The 21,769-nt window shown below is 45.5% G+C and overlaps 2 protein-coding genes across 5 annotated transcripts in view; both read right to left on the bottom strand.

The window, feature by feature from the left end:
* The window catches only part of ACAT1 (acetyl-CoA acetyltransferase 1), a 21,870-nt gene extending 10,886 nt beyond the window's left edge, over positions 1-10,984 (bottom strand). The window contains exons 1-2 of one of the 4 annotated variants that reach the window (XM_032427939.1): positions 10,820-10,984; positions 2,314-2,361 (exon numbers count right to left, since the gene is read on the bottom strand). In XM_032427939.1, the coding sequence (XP_032283830.1) occupies positions 2,314-2,361; positions 10,820-10,891 (120 nt within the window). In that variant the 5' untranslated portion in view covers positions 10,892-10,984. The other 3 variants (XM_032427938.1, XM_032427941.1, XM_032427940.1) reach the window with 3 other exon arrangements.
* A 6,332-nt stretch (positions 10,985-17,316) lies between these two features.
* Positions 17,317-21,769, bottom strand: part of CUL5 (cullin 5) — a 90,407-nt gene continuing 85,954 nt past the window's right edge. Inside the window, exon 19 of the mRNA XM_032427689.1 lies at positions 17,317-20,841. Within this exon, the coding sequence (XP_032283580.1) occupies positions 20,647-20,841 (195 nt within the window). The 3' untranslated portion in view covers positions 17,317-20,646. The remainder of the gene's footprint in view (positions 20,842-21,769) is intronic.

Below are 21,769 nucleotides of genomic sequence, written 5' to 3'. Positions count from 1 at the left end.
CACCCTGCCCACCCTGCACACCCTCCTCCACCCCACACACCCTGCACACCCTGCTCACCCTGCCCACCCTGCTCCACCCTTCACACCCTGCTCCATACGCCTCCACCCTGCTTCACCCTGCTCACCCTCCTCCACCTGCTCCACCCTGCTCCCCCTGCTCCACCCGCCTCCACCCTGCTCCCCCTGCACACCCTGCTCCACCCGCCTCCACCCTGCTCACCCTGCTCACCCTGCTCCCCCCTGCTCACCCTGCACACCCTGCTCCACCCGCCTCCACCCTGCTCACCCTGCTCACCCTGCTCCCCCCTGCTCACCCTGCACACCCTCCTCCACCCCACACACCCTGCTCACCCTGCTCACCCTGCTCACCCTGCTCACCCTCCTCCACCCCCCACACCCTGCTCACCCTGCTCACCCTCCTCCACCCTGCACACCCTGCTCCACCCCACACCCCCTGCTCCACCCTGCACACCCATTAGGCTCCGTGAGAGAAACGCAGCAGGAACTCAGCACACAGCACGCTGTAACCACATACTGTAATGAGAGCTACACGAATGGGGCCTCTCGGGGTATCTCCGGGGACGGGACTCACCCTATGAGGACGATGCGAGATGACAAAATGCGTCCGTGACAAGATGAAGGGAGTGAACAACAGGGGCTCTGGGTTACTACTGACTTTCTGAGCAGGCCAGGAGGCTCATCTCCTTCCAGACCGAGGCCGACCACAGCCAAGTGGAACCGCGGTAAGGGGGACCATTTTATTATCTAAAACACAGACTTTATTTTTTTATTTTTTTTTTAACGACTGGGGACGCCTGGGTGGCTCAGTAGGTTGAGCATCTGCCTTCGGCTCAGGTCATGATCCCGGGGTCCTGGGATTGAGCCCCGCATCGGGCTCCCTGCTCGGCGGGAAGCCTGCTTCTCCCTCTCCCACTCCCCCTGCTTCTGTTCCCTCTCTCGCTGTTTCTCTCTGTCAAATAAATAAATAAAATCTTAAAAAAAAAAAAAGATTGTATTTATATATTTGAGAGAGAGCACACAAGTGGGCAGAGGGACAGAGGAGAGAAGCAGACTCCCCACTGAGCAGGGAGCCTGATGTGGGGCTCGATCCCATCCTGACCTGAGCTGAAGGCAGATGCTTAACTGACTGAGCCACCCAGGTGCCCCTAGACAGACTTATTTATGAATGACTATTTACTCAATAAAGATTAAAATAATCTAAATATCTGGATAGCAGTAAGACTAATCAGTTCACTGATGGTGCTTTATGATTTAAGATCTAACAGAAAACCTAAGACAAACCAAGTCTAAAATAAGCATAAATCGGGCGCCTGGGTGGCTCAGTTATTAAGCGTCTGCCTTCGGCTCAGGTCATGATTCCAGGGTCCTGGGATCGAGCCCCGCATCCGGCTCCCTGCTCAACAGCAAGCCCGCTTTCTCCCTCTTCTGCTCCCCCTGCTTGTGTTCCCTCTCTCGCTGTGTCTCTCTCTGTCAAATAAATAAATAAAATCTTTAAAAAAAATAAAATAAAATAAGCATAGATCCTTCCCAGTTGTCCACACCAGAAGCTTAAATTTCACTTCTACTCCTCAGTGAAAATTTAAGAAATGATCACTTTACCCTGTTCACTGCACGATCAAGAATCCTAACCAAACGGCTTCCTTCCTGAAGGCAGTTCTGGGCTGGGAATCCAGACCTGCATGCGACATGGGGCTGTACTGCTTAACGGGGACTCCGCAGAGTCATAACTTCCTAAATGATTCATACGAACAATAATATGAGATTGAAGAAAAAGGAGATAAAAGCTCTCTTAACAATTCTCTCCTTACACTTCCCTTCCACATTCTCCTACTGAGCTCGGGGATAAGACGAGAACTGTTCCTTAGATTTTGACAGAAGGCTATTACTAAGTCATCCAAGGGACCCGTCAGACACAGAGCGTCCCTCTGAAAGCACCACGTGATCAGATGACGGTCCTCCCTGTCTCATCCCCAGCCTGGTTCGGTTCCTTTCTTCTAGGATCTTCCATGTATCCCTCACAATACAATGCGGGTCCCTGAGAGTAAGGAGGAACCCTGCACAGTCTGAGAGGAAGGTTCTTCCGCGGGAGACACTGGGGAAGCAGTGGCAGCTGAGCAGGGATCTAGACTGTGATCTCTTCACCGGGATCTGCCAATAATTAGCTATTCCTAACCCCTGCAGCATCCCAAGATGACCCCACATACATGCAAATATAAGAATATGCATTTTTTATTGTCTATATTTCCTTTTAAATTCTTGAAATTTTAAAGCACAATTTAAATTTATACTTACATTCAAAGTGGGTTTTGATGTGTAACTTCGCTCCATGTATCTTATTTCCTGTAATATAAATATTTGTAAAGTTATAATGTGAAAAATTTTAATCTACATCATTTTATACTTCTCAGTGGTAGGGTTTCAGTGAGTTCTTTCTGCTTCCTTATATTTTTATTTCCATGTTCTACACAGCATATATCATTTATAATCAGAAAAAATGTACTACTTTATACTATACTTTTCTGATTAGCTGTTCCTTGCAAATGTTGTTTTAACTTCTGATACCTTTATAAACTTTAAATCTATAAGCCTTTAAGTATAAGCTTTGTATAAAATGCAGTTAAATCTTCTAAATTAATTTTTTTCTAAACTAATTTCAGAGTACCACACGAAAATGTCCTTATTATTCAAAAAAATATTTTATTTAACTTAAACTTGCCCTTTCCTTCCTCCACTTCTAACAAATGGATCTCATTTATTTGAAGCAAACACACCTCATACAAATAAGGTCTACCTTACCAAATAAGTTATTTTTTAAGAAAGAAATGAGTAAGTATCTTGCCCCTACATGTCCATTCTTTCCACACCATTCTTAGGAACAAATGCCAACAAGAACAAGGAGAGAAAGTGCTAGTTACAGTTCAGAGACCCGACTGATCTGAAATTGGACAGTTTGCAGGACAAAGAACAAAGAATAAATTTTTTTATCCTCTGACGTCAGAGAGCATAATAAATACTCAAAAATGACAACTTATATTTAGAACCTAATCTTGTTGATAGTTGTAAATGGCCAATCGTACCTCAGAGCAATGAACAAGCCTAGAAACATCTAAAAGCTAGCCTGACTTAATGCGAACACCCAATGAAAGCTTTCGATTTATAATAGAGCACAGAAAGAAAAAGAAAGTAAATGTGACAAAGAGTGGTTATAAGCAGAGGGAAAACCACAATAACGTGTTCAGATGAGAACAGATACGTGCAATCGGCAGCTTCAAGACAGAGTGTGTTACTAGGCTGTAGAACAGGATTTAAGAAAATCCTTTTTCCAATGTTAAGATGACAGAGTAAGTCACTTTTATGTAGAAAGTTCATATAAACAAGTTTGCTATAAGAAATAACCTAATTTAATCCTGGCTTTATTCCAAACTATAATCATTACAGTATTTGGTGCAGCCCCTCTTCTGAAGAGATGGCTTTTGGGTCTTTGTAATGAAGAGATGACAGACACGCCTCCCACTACCTGACCCCTCACTTGCTCAATAACCACTGAGATCACTGATGTTACAGAGGCCTTCATCGGGAATCTGAGATCCGTAAAACATGGTCCCTGCGGACGGACCGGCAGGCAGCAGCTGGGTCCACCTGCCTCGTGGAAGGACTCCTCGCCATCAGCTGTGCACCGCTCACAGGTCAGCTAATGTGGGCTGCTGCTGAAGGATTCCAGCCTATTATCTGTGATCGAACTCTGAATTAAAAGTTCCCACTTGTATTCCCAAATATCTGGAAACTAATAAACTTTTAATGGAAACCCGATATACTTTGTGGGCTGTATCCAAAGCAGAGAATTTTTTTTAAAGTCCCCATTTGTGGCAAACATGCCAGTCATTGACTCTCCAACCACACTCCTTTCTTGGATGCGGAAGGAACAGCCCCAAGTACCTCTGACTCCCACCCTCCCCGCACTGGCCGGAGCGGACAGGACCAGGAATGGGGTGGACGGATGAGAGACTGGGTCGGCTGGATGATGACAGGCGCGTGACCACAGGGTGGTCCCCAGTGCTGGAGCTAGTCAGCACCACAGCCAACCACTGCTGTGTCAAAGCAGAGGTGACAGCAAAGAGAGAAGCCATTAGCAAGCAGAGAAGAAAGGACTAGAACAAAGTACTCAGGGGAAAGAAGGGAAAAGAGCAGGACACACTACAAGAGACAAAAGAAGATTCCTTGGTCAGTGACCTCCCCGTCCAGGTTCCAGCAAGGGCAGCAACGCTTTATTTCCTAGCCTTGGATGCCAAGCGCTTGCCTCCCGTGTGAAGATGCCCTTTGCCCGGTGCGAGTCTGGAATGGGATGTGCCTCCTGGCAATCCGAGCGGCTTCTCCCGCGCGAGGCGGCTGGCTACAAAGGAAGCTTCCCTGGCCTCTCCGTTTGGCCCCCATGCCCCACCTTCAGGTCTTCCCCCACCTCTATTCACCCCCGTACTCCCAGATCATTCCACAAGCACACACAGGCCCTACTTCCTTCCACCCGAACAACACAAGCCAACTTCCCCGAACCCACATTCTCACTGAGCCGGCACCGGGACACGAGTTCTCCACCCAGTGACTTGGAGTTTGTTTCCCCGTGCTCACCTCCCATTCACCATTCAGCCGCCTCCCCCCACACCCCCCCCCCCAGGCTGTCCACACAAGCGCCGGCACTGCGCCAGGCCCCCCACGAGCACAGCCCTGCCAGCAGCGGCCAGGAGCCGGGCTGGCCTCCTCCGCGGGACGTCCAGGGGACCCCCACCCGATCCACCCATTGCTGGGCATCTGCGCTCGCAAGGTCTGAGGTTCCCTCCCAGCCAGCTGGGCCCCCTCCTCCTCCCCTACCCACCCTGTCTCAGGGCTGGAGAGCCCCCACCCCGACCCCCGTCCCTTGCCCTCTGCCAGCTTCACCGGCTCCTGAACCGGCATCTCCATCCTCTGCAGCCCTGACCTTCCCGCTGACCTCAGGCTCACAGTCCCAGGGCCCAGGGACAGCTTCTATCTAACGTCCCAATCACCACGCCCAATTCCAACCCAGGAAACCAGCTTCCTCCCAGTACGACCCCCCTCAGAGCATCACACTACCATCTGTCTACCCGGTGCTCAAGCCCAAATCCCAGCCCTTGTCCTTCGTCCTGCCCTAAAACCCAGGTACTCCACCACAGACGCTGCCAACTCTGTGTCCAAAATATAGCTCACTTCTTCCCCGGGCTTCGTCTCCACCGCGACCCCTGGGTCCCCTTGTCTCTCTCGCTAGCGGCACAGGCACCTGACTCACAGCCCATCACCCCGGACTTTCCCGCCCACCGTCCAGCCGGTTTTAAACACATCCATCAGATCTCATCGCTGCCCTGATTAATCCTTCCACGGCTTTCCATCGCTCCCGGAATGACATCCAAACCCTGTCGGTCATTCTGCAGCGACTTAGCTCCTCGGTTCTTCCCGGGCTCACATCACTCTTGCTCTACGCCAGCCGCACCGGCCAGATCCTGCGAGTAACAGCCCGGCCCCTGCTCCCCACGCGGCCCGTTTGTGCTCTGACGTCTGAGCACGGACGACACCTTCCCACAGTGCTCCTCCCCGGCCACCCCAGGAAAGTCGGCCTCCCTGCCGACAGGGTCACCGGTAGGCAGGGGATGAACACAACCAGCAGAGTGTGATCTGCGTCCCGGGGCCACTCAGCCGCACTGTGGCCCTGAAACCTCAGCTGCCCGAGCCAGGCGGCTTTCGTGCCCCTCGGTGACCTGTCTCCACACTATACTGTGAGTTCCGAAAAGAGACAGGTAATCATTTACTGTCTGTCTCCCCCTGACGGCAGTAGACACTACGCAAATATTTGAACAAAATCTGAAGCTTCCCAGCAAGTGTGAGAAGTGACATTGCGGGCAGGGTAAGTACGTTCGGAAGCCAGTGACATGGCTAGGGGGTGAGGGCCTACCCTACGGGGGGCTCGTGGGGAGGCCACTGGAGCGGAGAAGTAAGTCTTAGAGAGCAGCCTTGGGGAGACCTAGGAAAGGAGCACCTGGCCCAGGGAAGGATGAGAACCACGAACACACTTGGCACGAGGGAGAGGTCGTGGAGGAGCGCCGCAGGGCCAGGCAAGGGCTCCAGGGCGGAGGGCACAGACCTGGACTACGTGTCACAGATGCAACCAGCTAGTGGCTACTACCATTCGTATTTTACAGGTAAGGAAAAGAAGGCACAGTGAGGTCACGCAACTTGCCCAGAGTCACACGGCCAGTAAGGGGAGAGCTGGTATTTCAAATCTAAGCAGTCTGACTCTATTTATAAACACATGTATATGTATATATACTTAGATGTGTACACTTATATGTATAATAGATACATTGTATATTATACATATGAGTTTATTTAAAAAATAGTAACACAATTTAGGAAGCTGAGGCAAGTACTTTCCAAAGTACTGCACTATCTTTCAGGAACTAATGATTTGCTTATGATATACTTCACTGATCAAGTGTGTCAACAGGACCACGAACGTCTCTTTATTCCGTTGTAGAAACAGGCAGAACCCCAGGAGACAGGTAAATTCACAGGGAACATCTACACGCCAAAATAACTATAAAAATGAGCCAAGCGAGTTAGAAATTGAGCCATAATCAACAAAATATTTTGAGAAAACTGATTAAACCATTTTTGGAGCTTTTCAACTTCTTAGTATAGAGAGCGTAGCAGTTAGTATTTAAAATACCTTGTGTTTATGCATATAATTGTCTGTGTAAGGAAAGCAAAATTCCCTTAAACTGTAATCTGTATCTCAAATCTGTATTTTTTTAAAGATTTTTTTAAGATTTTTTTTTTTTTTTTGAAAAGGGGGGGGGGGGGGGGGGGGGGGGGGGAGGGAGGGGAGTGGCAGAGAGAATCCCAAGCAGGCTCCACACCCAGCGAGAAGCCAACATGGGGCTTGACCCCACAACCCATGAGATCATGACCTGAGCCAAAACCAAGAGTCAGATGCTTAACTGACTGAGCCACCCAGACGCCCCATCAAATCTGTATTTCTTAAGGTCTTTATAAAGCTCCCCAAGTATTAATGAGTTTTGCTAATTTCAATCAACAATTTTCATTTTAGGTATTTCATTTATATAATTCCCTTGTTAAAATCTTACATAACCCCGGGGTGCCTGGGTGGCTCAGTCGTTAAGCATCTGTCTTTGAGCCCCCCATCGGGCTCCCTGCCTCTCCCTCTCCCACTCCCTCTGCTTGTGTTCCCTCTCTCACTGTGTCTGTCAAATAACTAAATAAAATCTTTAAAAAAAAAATCTTACATAACCCCTTTGTTATATTAAATTTTTACAGCACTGAGTGCTCTATTAGGGGTTGAATTGTGCCTCCCAACCCCACCAAAAAAAAAAAGAGAAGTCCTAACCCTCAGTACCTTAGGAGGTGACTTTATTTATAAATGTGGTCTCTATAGAATTAATCAAGTCAAAATGAGGTCATTAGGGTGGCCCTAATCCAGTATGACTGATGTCTTTATAAAAAGAGAAAATCTTAATGCAGAGAAAGACAAGCACAGAAGATGAAGATGGCGGGGGGGCGGGGGGTGGAGATTGCCTTGTGCAGATGGAGGGTAGGAATGATAGATCTACAAACCAAGGGCTTCCAAAGATTGCCAGCAAACTACCAGAAACAAGGACGAGGCAAGGGGGTAATTTAGAGGGAGAGGGGTCTTGCCAACATCATGATCTCTGATTTCCTGGCCTCCAGAACTGTTTCTGTTGTTGTAAGCTGCCCAATTGGTGGTATTCTGTTACAGCAGCCCAAGGAAGTAATACACCCTCCTTGTTGAAAATCTCACTTCCCTTGGCTTTCAGATGACACTACATTCCCCTGCTTTTCTTCCATAACCTATCCTCTCTCTTCACTCACCTCGGCAGGTTCCTGCCTGTCTGGCCTGTCCTGAAACACCGTGTCCCAAAGGCCCCATGCTAAGCCCTCCCTGCTTCTCCCTCTACACCTGCTTTTGGTGAGCTCACCAATGCCCATGGATGCCACTGTCATCAGCAGCTGATGATTCCCAAATCTCGATTTCCTCCAGTTCTCTTAGTCATCAAACCGGCAACTCCAAACTCAAGTCCAAAATACAATTCATCACTTTGTACAGTCACATCTGTTCCTCTGAAAACCACTAGTGATCACCTAAATGGCAGGCCAAGGCCCCCAAATTATACGCAACTCCTTCTCACTAAGCTCCTCTTAGCCCATCAGTCATTCAGGTCAAAAGATTCTACCCCCAGGCTATCTCTGGCATCTATCCACCTCTGCCTACGTTTACTACCACTTCAGATTGCTATCAACACTTGCCGCCTTGCCACAGTACTCTGTTCTTTTGTCCTGTAAAAGAGGAAAGGCCCAAGGACTGAGGTGCAAAAATCCACAGGGTGAAAGGGAATGGGAAGGGAGTAAAAACAGTGAGGGTATCTATCCATCAGGATTCAACCAGGAAAATAAAAATCATTCTATCTGAAACATAATTTAATGCAGAGATTAAACATACAGGTGATAGAAAAACTAAGAACAACAGGAGGCAGGCGGTAGAGATTAGCAACAGGAAGGCATTAGCACACATAGGCTGTTGGGACAAAGGGAAGCAGCAAGGTTACCAAAGCCAAGGGTCAGGGTTACCTTGCAAAAGCAAGAACCAAAGGAGCCACAGACGTTCTCAGAAACACCACCTAAGGGTAGACCGAAAAAAATCATCCTGGCTTCTCCCCTGCTATCGCCCAGTCTCCTACCAGTGTCTGAACCCAGCCAGAAGCCAGCTGGCAGACACTGTGATTTCTGCACCTGCAACAGGCAGCCCCACGGCCCTACAGAGGAGAGGAGGGACAGGAACCGGGAGCAAACTGAGGACTGGCACAATGCAAGAATTTTTTTTTTTTTTAAGATTTTTTATTTATTTATTTGACAGAGAGAGACACACCAAGAGAGGGAACACAAGCAGGGGGAGTGGGAGAGGGAGAAGCAGGCTTCCCGCTGAGCAGGGAGCCTGATGTGGGGCTCGATCCCAGGACCCTGGGACCATGACCTGAGCCGAAGGCAGACGCTTAACGACTGAGCCACCCAGGCGCCCCAGAAATTTTTTTAAAGTCTGAGTATTAAACAATAATTTGGGGTCAAAACAGCAAAACAGAGGAGTTTGAAGGAGTATCAAATGCAGTATAAGATCAAGATGAAAAACACACACACACAAAAGCACGGGTATTCTTCAAATGAGGGGCACAGAAATCTAGTTACCAGAGGCTTAAAGAGAAAGGGGATATATTTAAAAAAAAAAAAAAAAAAGTGGTTACAGCTGGAAAGGCAACAAACTCCGATAAATTAGTCCATTACTTTGCTGACCATAAGGGAGACTTTATTTGAAGGCAAACCTCAAAGAGCCAGTGCAATGGGTGAAGGTCGAGTTCCACTCAACAAACTGGCACAACAGGATTTTTCCAGTAAATGACCACTTCTTTCAAATAACTACCAATACTGATTCCTAGAATTCAATAAAATGAGGACCATCAATCATACGCTGTAAAACCTACAGCTACATTCTTCTCATCAGCAACACGCGCTTGATCGCAAGTTCTTAATTAAACTATAAATTAAGAGGGTTTCTGCATTCGTTTTTGGTTTTTTTAGAGGACCCAGCTCACCTAATTCACCTGGTCAACGTACTTATATTTTCTGACTTCCCAAATCATTCCACGGAAGCACGAATATGCTGATGAAGAATGACCTGGGTACCTTTCCCAGTTCCCCTCTGCCGCTAGGTGAGAGGGGAAAAGAAAGAAAAAAAGGACTCCTCTTCCGTGGAAACCCACTCCTCCTGACTTTCCTATTAGCTCAGTCACCCAGGATTATTTCGACTCTTCCTCTTCCTCTTGGCTCCTCACACCCACTCCCTATGTGCCAAGTGCCACGTTCACGCTTTCACAAACCTCTGGCATAATGCTGCTCCCTCTCCCCTCTGGCCAGCGGGCAGCTCAAGTTACTTCACGCCGCAGTAGTGTTTCGCCCTCCCGCACCTCAATCCCCCTGACCTCTGGCTGTGACAAATCCCCAGACATCAGCCGTCTCCACCGACCTGGGTGAGATTCCAACTCTCACAACATGGGTGGACCGCCAAGCGTCCGACGGGAACCAACCTGTCAAAATCACGCCCCGCCAGCCGCACCCTAAGCTCTCTACTCCTCGCCAGGTTCTGCCAGGCCGCAAACCTGAGACGCAGGCTCCCTGCTGACACTCCTGGACAGACTCCCTCCCACGGCCTTGGCTCCCGCGTCCCCAAACACAGCAAGCGGGACGCCCTCGGTGCCTAACGCCCAGCACCATCTGCTCCTCGCGCGCGGAGGAGCCCTACTGCCCCGGTCAGGGTCAGGCCGCATCAGGCCGGGGCGTCTTCTCCCTCTCCCCCGGGGCCTCACGCCCGCAGGCCCGGTGACGCCCTAGCGCAGGGACACAGCACGCTGTAAGGGAAATCCCGGGGAAGGCGTACGGCCCCGGCTGCCGGTCAGGCAGGACCGGGGCTGGGCCCTTCCGGCGGCGGAGATCCGCGCCCCGCGCAACCCACGCGCGAGCGAGCGGCAGGCGGCGGCGGAGACCCCGCAAACGCCGGCGACGCACAGGGGCCACGTACGGCGCGTGCGCGGCGCAGGGGGCTTCTCGGCGCGGGCCCGGAGGCCCACAGCCGGGGCGACGCGCGCCGCGAGCGCGGCCCTCCCAGGCAGGGGGCCCGGCACGCCGCGGCCCGGGTCCCAGCCGCCCTCACCTGCAGCGGCCTCTGGAGCAGGGGGCCGCGCCCGCGTGCGCTGCCGCGCAGAAGGGCCGCCAGCACAGCCATGACCTCCGGGCGCCTAGACAGACTTGACAGGCGGAGACGACGGACGCGCGCAGCCAAGTCCCCGCGCCGCTGCCCCGGCCACCCCGCGCCAGGCGCGCCCCGCCCCACCCCGCTCTCTCCAATAGCAGCCTCGGACGGCGGCGGCGTGAGTGGCTATTGGCCGACAGGACGGGGCGAGACGGCAGGGGGCGGAGCCTCAGTACAGACTCGGCCTGAGGCGCTGGCACGGAGTCCGGCCGGCACGTGACAGGCCGCCGGTCCCCTTTCCTCCACTTCCGACCTTGGCACGCTGCGGGTGTAGGTGTCCTGAGCCGAGCGTCTTCTGCTCGTGGAGCTAGCTTCTCCCCTCAGACCCACCCAGCTCATTCAAGTGTTATTGAGCAATCCAGTTAGCTTTTTGTTTGCTTTTAAAGGTTTTATTTATTTCAGAGCGAGAGAGCACACACGCGGGGGGGAGGGGCAGAGGGAGAAGCAGACTCCCCGCTGAGCAGGGAGCCCGAGGCTGGATTCGATCCCAGGACCCCAGGATCATGACCTGAGCCGAAGGCAGACGCTTAATGGTGGGAGCCGGGCGCCCCCCCAATTATCTTTTAATTTATGATGAGATACGTTTGCAACTACATTTCAGTAAGAGGAGGAATAGAATACATGCTAATAGCTAACTTTACTGAGCAATTAATAAGAATGTTTAATTTAGGTTTACTTATTTATCTTTTAAGTAATCTCTATGCCCAACATGGGGCTCGAACTCAGACCCAGAGATCAAGAGTTGCATGCTGGGGTGGCTCAGGTCATGGTCCCAGGGTCCTGGGATCCAGTCTCTCATGGGGCTCCCTGCTCAGCGGGGAGCCTGCTTCTCCCTCTGCCTCTGCCCCTCCACCTGCTTGTGCCCAGAGAGACAGTGAGAGAGGGAATATATTTAGGTGCCCCTAAAATCTTTAAAAAACAAAAACAACAAAAGAGTTGCATGCACAACCTACTGAGCCAGCCAGGTGCCCAATTAATAAGAATTATATTAATCTTGGGGAGTCTGGGTGGCTCAGTTGGTTAAGGGTTGTACTCTTGATTTCAGCTCAGGTCATGATCTCGGGATTGTGAGATCAAGCCCAGAGTTGGACTCCATGCTCAGCAGGGACTCTGCTTGGGATTCTCTCTCCCTTCCCCTCTGCCCCTCCCCCACTCGTGCTCTCTCCTTCTCTAAAATAAATGAATCTTTAAAAAAAAAAAAAAGAATTATATTTAATCTTCACAAAAACTCCATGTATTACATGCTATTCTTATCCACCCCTTAACTAAGGAACTAACTGAAATACTAAGAAGTTAACTTTTTTGTCGCAGTTGCACACAAAATGGTGAAGCTGGGGTCAGAACTGATTATCTCAACATTGCATCACCTTGCTGTTCCTTTTCCCAGAGAACCACGGACATGTCAGCTATGAAGGTTGTCCTCACATTTTGGGAACCCGTTACTTAACCTTAAATCTTCACCTGGAGACAACAAATCTTTTTGTCTCTAACATTATTTTCTTTTATTGTCATGTAGAAGATACAAGGAGTGGGGCGCCTGGGTGGCTCAGTCAGTGAAGCGTCTGCCTTCAGTTCAGGTCATGATGTCAGAGTCCTGGGAGTCAGGCTCTCTGCTCAGGGGGAGTCTGCTTCTCCCTCTGCCTCTGCCCCTCTCCCATCTCGTGCGCCTGCTCTCTCTCTCTCAAATAAAATCTTTTTTTAAAAAAGAAGAAGATACAAGGAGTGACAGCATACAACTTAACCCAAGCCCATATTTTTCCTCAAGTAAAATTCCCACCCTTCATTATGTTTTGTTTGAAATTGTTTTATTGACAGCTGAGGGAGATTGTATTTTTCAAAGATGGCCCCCCCGACAAGCTCCTTTCCATGTGACTGGGGTCTGTGTTCCCTCCCCTGGAATCCGAACCCGGACTGCCGGGACCAGTGCAGTATGGCAGAAATGAGATCGTGTGACTTCCCACGCTAGGTCTAGGCAGAAATATGGATAAAAAGCCTTAAAATGATTCCAGTCCCCAGCATTCAACCCTTCCAGCTGAAAGCCCAGTCATTATGGAGCAGAGATAAGCCCTCCCTTCTGTGCCCTGAATTCATGATCCACAGAACCCATGAAAGAAATTAAATGGCTGTTTTTGTTTTTAAACCACTATGTTCGGGGTTGTTTTTTTGTTTTAACAAAGCAATAGATAAACACAGCACCTCTACCTTTAACTTCCCAGGCACCCAGGTTGTCCCTTAAAGTAGTGCTTGCTTCCTTCACCTACCAGAGCCTCTATATTCAAGGTCACCAAGTCCTACCTCCTTCCTTCGAATATCACACTCAATGCCTTCTCTCTTGCTGAGCCTCTTCCAGGCCAAGTAAAAACCTTTTCATACCTATTGCTTCAACAGCTACTGAAAGAAAAATCATTACAATATGTATCCATGCTTAAGCTCTGGGTATGTGTGTGTGTGTGAGGCCCAAGATATATATACCCATATAAGATATATAGATATGGATACAGATTTTAAGAGGTATTTATTTGAGAGAGAGCATGAGCAGGAGAGACAGAGGACGAGAATCTCAAGCAGACTCTGAACTGAGCACGGAGCCCAGTGCGGCTCAATCTCACAACCCTGAGATCATGACCAAGAGTCGGACGCTCAACCGACTTTGCCACCCATGTGCCCCCCCAAATGTCAGATTTAAAGCAAACAATCCCACTGACCACTATTTACCACTCTGTACAGATAGTCCACTTCAAAATGTAGGCCAAGAAGCAAGCCAACAGCTCCCTGAGATGGTATAAGCACGCCATGAAATGTTTAACACTCAGCAAACACAGCAGAAGTGAAGGTAAACAAAGGTCAGATTGTAGATATAAAACAGAGAATTAATGAAGTGCGGTGGGGAGGGAAGCAGTAGAGAATTCGATCAAGGTTGCTGACCTGGGAGACTGAGTTAGTTCCTAAGTGGAGCAAGTGTGTGGCTCTTTTTTTTTTTAAGATTTTATTTATTTATTTGAGAGACAGCACAAGCAGGAGAAGCAGCAGAGGGAGACGGAGAAGGAGAAGCAGGCTTCCCACTGAGCACGGAGCCCGATGTGGGGCTCGACCCCAGGACCCTGGGATCATGACCTGAGCCAAAGGCAGACGCCTAACGACTGAACTACCCAGGCTCCCAAAATACTGGATTTCTTGAATGAAAACAGCAAAAATCATTAACACCCAGGGAAGTCTCCTGTCATTCTTTAGACGAGCAGGCAGAGAGGAGAGTAGATCTAAATTTGGATAAGCGCATGTGACATTAGATCATTACCAGGCCAGAGAGCAAGTTGCTACTTACTCTCTGTACTCACTCTAGGACGTCACTATCATACTTTTTGATCTTCAGTGTTGGAACATTTAAAATTTACACAATTGTGTATATAATTACATGGATGTCTTTTTCTTTCATCAGAAATTCATAAAAGTTTGTAAATCAAAAATCTAAGGCTCCAGACTGTCCGTTCGTCAAAACAGAAGTGTAATGACATACAAAGTCCGTATTTGATTTTAGAGCTTAGCATGAGCAATTAGAAAATAAAGGCTCCTCATTCAAAGGTTAAGATACTGAACTCTATCTATGCTGTTCTCAAGCACACATGTTCTCATTCACTCACCCCACATTTGAGCACCTACTATGTATGCACCACACAGGTTTCTTTTTGTATTCAGTTTTAGCAGGACTGGATCCAACTTTTGATATTTTGGGGGACTCTCTTTGAGAAAAAAAATTATATAAAATCACAAATTTGCCCCTTTTAGTTGATTTTTTTTTTTCGTGTTGAGGTGAATGAGTTCTTTATACATTTTAGTTATTACCTGCATGTTGGGTGTATCATTTATAAGTATTTCCTCCCATTCACTGGGTTGTCTTTTTGTTCTGTCGATGGCTTCCTTTGCTTCATTTTGGTATAGTCTCAAGTTTCATGGTTTCAGGTCTCACATTTAGGTCTTTAACCACTTAATTTTGTGCACGGCCTAAGGAAGTGGTCCAGTTTGGGGGCGCCTGGGTGGCTCGGTCAGTTGAGCGCCTGACTTTTGATTTCGGCTCAGGGTCATGATCTCAGGGTCTTGGGATGGAGACCTTCATCAGGCTCTGCGCTCTGCAGGGAGTCTGCTTGACATTCTCCCTCTCCCTCTGCCCCTCCCCCCTCAAATAAGTAAATAAATCTTAAAATTAAAAAATGTGGCCCAGTTTGGCCAACACTATTTATTGAAAAGACTGTCCCTTCCCCATTGTGTATTGTTGCCTCCCTTGTCATAGATTAATTGATGGTATAGGCATAGGTTTATTTCTGGGCTCTTTATCCTGTTCTATTTACATGTCTAATTTTGTGCCAATAACATACTCTTCTCACATCCAAGCTTTGGTGTTCCATCTGTAGGGCATGGACAGAAGAGATTTAGCATAATTCTTAAAGGGCCCTAGGGTTTTCAGGATGGTACATGAGCATTGGCTTCAACTTAGTCACCAGCTGCATGAGCCCCTAAGAGTCAGCCTGTCCTTTGAAGCTTTGAGGCGTTGACTTCTCTCTAGCAAAGTCCTAGATGGCACCTTCTTCCAGTAGGAGGCCAGGTCATCCACACTGAAAATCTGTTAAGTGGAGCCACCTTCGTTAATTCTTCTGGAGAACTTGCTGCAGCTTGAACATCAGCTCTCATTACTGTACCTTGCACTTGACCTCTGCTAGCTTCAGTCTGCAGCTGCTTCTCTCTCCGCTTTCACGAAATTGAAGAGAGTTAGGGCCTTGCCCTGGGTCAGGCTTTGGCTTAAAGGAGTTATGGCTGGTTTGATCTTCTGTCCAGACCACTAGAACTTTCTCTGTATCAGCAGTAAGGCTGTTTGGCTTTATCATTCGTGTGTTCACTGGAGTAGCACTTTTAATTTCCTTCAAGAACTTTCTCTTTGCATTCACAACTTGGCTGTTTGGCACAAGAGGCCTCACTTTCGGCCTATCTCTGCTTTCGACACACACCTCACTAAGCTTAATTAGTCCTAGCTTCTGATTTAAAGTGAAAGATGTGCGACTCCTCTTTTCACTTGAACACTTAAACGCCACTGTAGGGTTATTAATTGGTCCAATTTCAATACTGTTGTGTCTCGGGAATAGGGAGGCCTGAGGAGAGGGAGATGGGGACACAGTCAGTTGGTGGAGGAGTCTGCACACACACATTTATCGGTTGAGTTTACCGTCCTTGTGTGGGTGCAGTTTGGGGCACCTGAAACCATTACAAAAGTAGCATCAAAGATCACCGATCACCGTAACAAATATAATTAAAGTCTCAAATATTGCAAAAATTACCAAAATGTGATTCAGACACAAAGTGAGCAAATGCTATTGGAAAATGAAGCTAGGTTGTCATAAACCTTAAGTTTGTAAAACAAAAACAAAACAAAACCCCTCATCTGCAAAGTGTAATAAACTGAAGTTTATTGCCGATACAAAATTCCTGGGGCCCTGAAAGTTTAATGGTAAATCTATCTCTAGGTTTAGGTGAGTCTTATACCGAGACCATACTTTTCTATCAACTCCCCACCCCACCCCAATCCCTGCTCAAGTCCCAAGCTGAGCTTAAGGTCACTATGAATACAATAGACTTAAGGTCTGTGTCTCCCCCAAAACCATACGTTGAAACCTAATCCCCAAAGGGATGGTATTCGTAGTGGGGTGCTGGCTGTGAGAGATGACTAGCTCAGGAAGCAGGGCCTTCGTGAATGAGCGTAGTGCCCTTACGAAATAGACCCTGGGAGTTCTCTCAGCCCTCTTTCCTCCATCTGAGGACACACCCAGAAGTCGGCAGCTGCACCGTGCTAGAGGTTCATCACCCAAACCAACCACACCGACACCTTCTTCACCTTTGACTTCCAGCCTCTGGGACTGTGAGAAACAGATTTCTGTGGTTTATCAGCCACCCAGGCTATGGTACTTTGTGAAGGACACTGTCCATCCTCATAAGCTTATTACTAAACTATCCCTAGCTTCGAAACTTAAATATTTCACAAATTTGCAAAAAAAAAAAAAAAGTTTTATATTTGTTTTTATCTGATATAAAACTTAAATTGTGGTTATGACATGGCTTATCTAACCTGTGAAAGGATGCATTAATCACTTTCAGGTCTGAAATAGTTTATCTTTTCCAGGCATCATAACTTTAGGCTGCTATCATCACTGAAAAAGCGACATTCCTGATAGCTTTCGTTATGGACTAAAATTTAAAATCTAAAAGACATAAGTGGGTTACTTTTCATGTTTCTGATTCCTAAGGCTAAGATTTACTATTTCACCATGAAATGTATAAATATACCTATTACACAAATTTAAGTCTTAAAAACTACTTAACAGTAGAACATCAATATTTTCTGGATAGGTGAAAGCTTTTATATTACACTTTTATTTTGCAAGAAAATAAATTATACAACTTAAAAAATAAAATCCAAAAATTAAGCAGTTCATCAAAATATTTCAGCCTACTCCATACAGAAACTGCTACCATTTAAAATTGTACAGCATTATCATCTCAGTACGCAGCGGCACACGTTCAAAACCGTATATACCACACGAAGATAAAGTCCAACTTAGGAACGCAAATTTGTTCAACACTCCAGACGACATACATAGTGTAGATGACAGGAAAGCTCTCAGGTAATGTTGATTTCACAAACATGACCTTGGAAGAGTTTGTAAGATAGCATCCCAGTCATTTACATGAAAATAGAAAAACCGGCTTGAGTTTAAGATGGCAAATCTTTCTGAAAAACTAGATCTTTCACCCAAATTGAATGTTTAAAATTTGCCCTGTGAGCCGGGCTAAGGACATCCTACTGCAAATAATGCAAAATACTTTGTAACTACTCCGGTCATATTTTGTATTAAATTCAATAAAAAGTAAAAACAAGAAAGCTAACAGTTCGTTTTTGGAAACTGTAACATTTACGCATAAAATAAGAGTAAGAGACTTAAATAAACAGGTTGACAATGCAGGGACCCCTCCAATAAACGTAAAAATTGGAAGACTTCATAATTTATTTCAACATCCTCATTAAATCATTGGAATACTAATGTCCTAATATTTATCGCATTGTAAGCATTAAAATTGTTTTTTACTTTGTAAGTTTTGCTTCATGTCTACTTACTCTGGCAATGAGGACAACAAAGGTTAACATTTTCCAGATGGCTCCAGCTTTATATTAGTGTTCACAGTTTAAATTAAGCTGTGGTGCGTCCCACTGCCCTACTCCTGGCAGCCTGGATTCTCCTCACCACCATGGCACCACTTTGAAGTGCAATCAGAGGAAAGGGACTCAATAAAGGATACTAACTGTGATTCCGTACCTTTCGCTAATCGCTGGGAAGGTTTTTATCAGATTCTTTTTTTTTAAATTAGCAAATCTATTATCAAGACACATTTAAAGAAAACTGAACAATGGCATAGGCACCTCGTCAACTAAATTGTTTTCATTAACACCAAAAAGTAGTTGAACTTTTGTATACATAACAACAACAAAAAAGATGAAAACTGTTATGTCTACAGTATTTGCTGCTGTTCAATTTCCCAAAATACAATTAGGACATAATTAGCTATTAAAAAATTTATAAAATTTAATAGAAAACTTGGCTATGGATTTAGTTACCCACTTTTGCATTAAATTTTCCTTTATAAATCAAAACATCATGGCTCTCATTCTTAAAATGACCAAAAAGATGAGAAATTCCAAACGTGTTCTGAGAACAATTATGGTTTAAAGCAACAAATCTGAAACTTTAAAAAATGACCTGTAATTCTCCCTTCCACTGTTTTCCCTTGGGCATTCGAATATGGGAGAAGCAAATATGCCCAATCCTGAACTATTTGTTAAATGTAAGGGCCACAATTATTACAAAGTATTATTTTTAAATTTCAAATGTATCCATCGTCCGCAGTCATCAATTTAGTTTAATTCTCCACAATGCACTCGGTCTAATAACGGACACATGCTGCCGCCAGAGCTAAATGTAAGATTTTAAATTAGAAACAAAATTCCAATTTCCTGTGAGTTGCAGAACAGGCATGTGAATATACCCAGCGACACCTTCGATGTTTTGAATTTGCTCTCCTTCCCTTCAGCAGGCAGCTCACAACGCCTCTTGGGACTGGGGACAGATTCCACAGAACACTCCTGAAAGCACCTTGCATAATACTGTCTACCATGCACCTTTCAAAGCTCAGCACTCCACTTCCTACTATTTCCCAAATCATAGGTTTAAAGTATTACTTAGTATCAAACAAGATAGAAAAGCATTTGCAAAAAAACTTGGAACGTGCAGCATAATGAATAAAAATCCATGTAGAGCCACTCTTTGCCAACAGGGAGTATACTTTTCTCCGCTAAGCTGCCCGTGTCCTCAAGTCCTGAACTCTGCGTCACTCTGGGTATTCAGTGGCTGGCAACTAGTAAGTTGCTACTTTGGATTGACTGAAAGGAACAAGGTAAGTGTTGCCTTCTGAACATTTTAAAAACGTTTATTTTTAAAATATATAAATATATATGTACATATATTTGGCAAGTTTACTGCTCATATTAAGACTGCAACAATTTTGCTTATGCTTTTCAGGTCTTATGTTGTGGTTTTTCTCCTCCCCCTACGTAACCGACACTCCTTTTTAAAACAGAATATCTTCCTTTCCAGAAACCTGAGGCTATAAATCCCTAATCATGAGACTTTAAAATTCCAAAATATTTCTATGCTGCAGATCAAGAAATAGTTACATAACTGTATTATGTGAGAGTAGATTTCTGCCTTGTTTTTAATAAATTTGGAGATAACAAAATTTGGCATAATAAATATTAGGTATACAAACATTAAGTGTGTTAGTGAACACACTTAATATCTTTGTTTTGCTATTCTGACTCTGCAGTTGAAATGACCGACTTCTCTCCATACATTTTTTTTAAACAATTGGAGCAACAAATTAATATAAGCTTCAGTTTTTCAAAACAAGCTCTCCAGCCATATAAAATTTTAAAACTCATTTAACACAAACATCTAAAATAGCAGTCTCCTGCTTAAAGAAAGCCAACGTCTGTTAAGTTGGAAAAATTTAATATCATTTTCAGGTCACCATTAAATCCAGTTACTATACTGAAGCAGGGCGTGAACAAATAGTGTTATATTATTAAATACTTATCTTCTCACCTACATCTGCCCTCCCCCAATGTTGTGCAGACCAGCTCCCTCTTTTGATCAAAAGAAACCAAGAGTGCTATTTCTAGTTTTAATTGCATTTTTAAAAAAACAAAACATAACAGCATTATTCAGTGCACGAATATCTGAAGATCCTTCCTTGTGCAAGTACATTTTCGTGAGAGAGGAAAAAAAGAGAGGAGAAAAAAAAAAAAAAAGCAACAAGAACCCCGCCCTCACCCTTCCCGACTATTTCTTCTGGTGGATAGAAATCAAATTTACTTTTACAAGTTCATCATGGGCTCTTCATGAATGCAAGCCTCTCCACAAAACAGCATGCTGTTACAGAGTGCGCAACATGAAGGGCCTGCCACCATGCTAACTAATGTGATTGGCAAAGAGAGTCGTTTGTCAGGTAAGGCAGAGATTTTAATATTTATGTAATCAAAGTCCAAATAAACCCTCGTCCAGCACGAACTGTTACAACCTTCTGCCCACGCACTCTGCAGTCTGGGTCCTTGATGTTGTCCAGGAAACTCAAGATCACGCCATGTATATGAAGGTGTTGATGTCAGACTCGTCTCTTCGGATGTATTTGTGCTCTATTAGCCACTCTATTTGCTCTTTTATCATTTTCTTTTGTGGCAAAAACATGTTTTTCAAAATTTCTACTAATTCAGTCTGCAGCTGAGCATTACTAATTTTCTTTCTCATCTTCATTATTTGTATGATAGCTTCCTAAAAGAAAAACAAAAATGAAATCATTAATAGATTAAATTTTAAGTAAAACAACAAAACATGACTTTTTATGTATTTCATTCTCTTTCCAACATCCATCCAAAAGACGAATCACTAGATTAATCTTGAGACCAGCAGCTTTTACTTAACAAATATACTTTTTTTCCACTCACTGTAAAAGAAAATCTGATTATAAAGATTTTGAAAAACAAAGAAAAACAAAATTACCCATAACCTCTCTGCAGAAAACCACACCTAATGTTTTGGGATACTTCCTTCCATTACTTTTTTCCACATTATGCATGTTTTAAAATTTTCTCTTAACTGTGAACACAGTATGTATATAAACTGGTATTGTGTTAAGTATCAATTAAGATACAACAAACCCCTTACACACCCTTTTCCATCATATGCAGAGTTACTTCTTTGTGTAGAAGCACATGCCAGCTGGTGTCTAGTTTTAAAAATCAGTAATTACTACTCTTTATGTATTTATCAGAATAATAAATTATATCTGCTATAAATATTACCTTCAGTTTATTGATCTAATGAAATATTCTGACTTCCAACAGGAGTAAGCACTGTTCACCTAAGTCAATTTTATAAATATTTCCTTGATGATTTAATTACTATTAAGTTTGTAAGAGAGATAATTCAAAAATTATTAAATATTCTTTCCTTTTGCTTTTTTTTTTTAAAGATTTTATTTGAGAGAGAGAGAGAGAGAGCAAGAGAGCATGAGTAGGGGGAGGGCCAGAAGGAGAGGGAGAAGCAGGCTTCCCGCTGCGGGGCTGGATCCCAGGACCCTGGGATCATGACCTGAACCGAAGGCAGATGCTTAACGAGTGAGCCACCCAGGCGCCCCATCTCTTTTGCTTTTCCTGTAGGAGCTCTCTCCTTAGCAAACCAAAGGCATCTGTCTGCCTTG

The sequence above is a fragment of the Phoca vitulina genome, unplaced genomic scaffold (genome assembly GCF_004348235.1).
Source record: "Phoca vitulina isolate PV1807 unplaced genomic scaffold, GSC_HSeal_1.0 scaffold38, whole genome shotgun sequence".
Lineage (NCBI taxonomy): Eukaryota > Metazoa > Chordata > Mammalia > Carnivora > Phocidae > Phoca > Phoca vitulina.
This window is presented reverse-complemented; position numbering and strand designations above follow the sequence as displayed.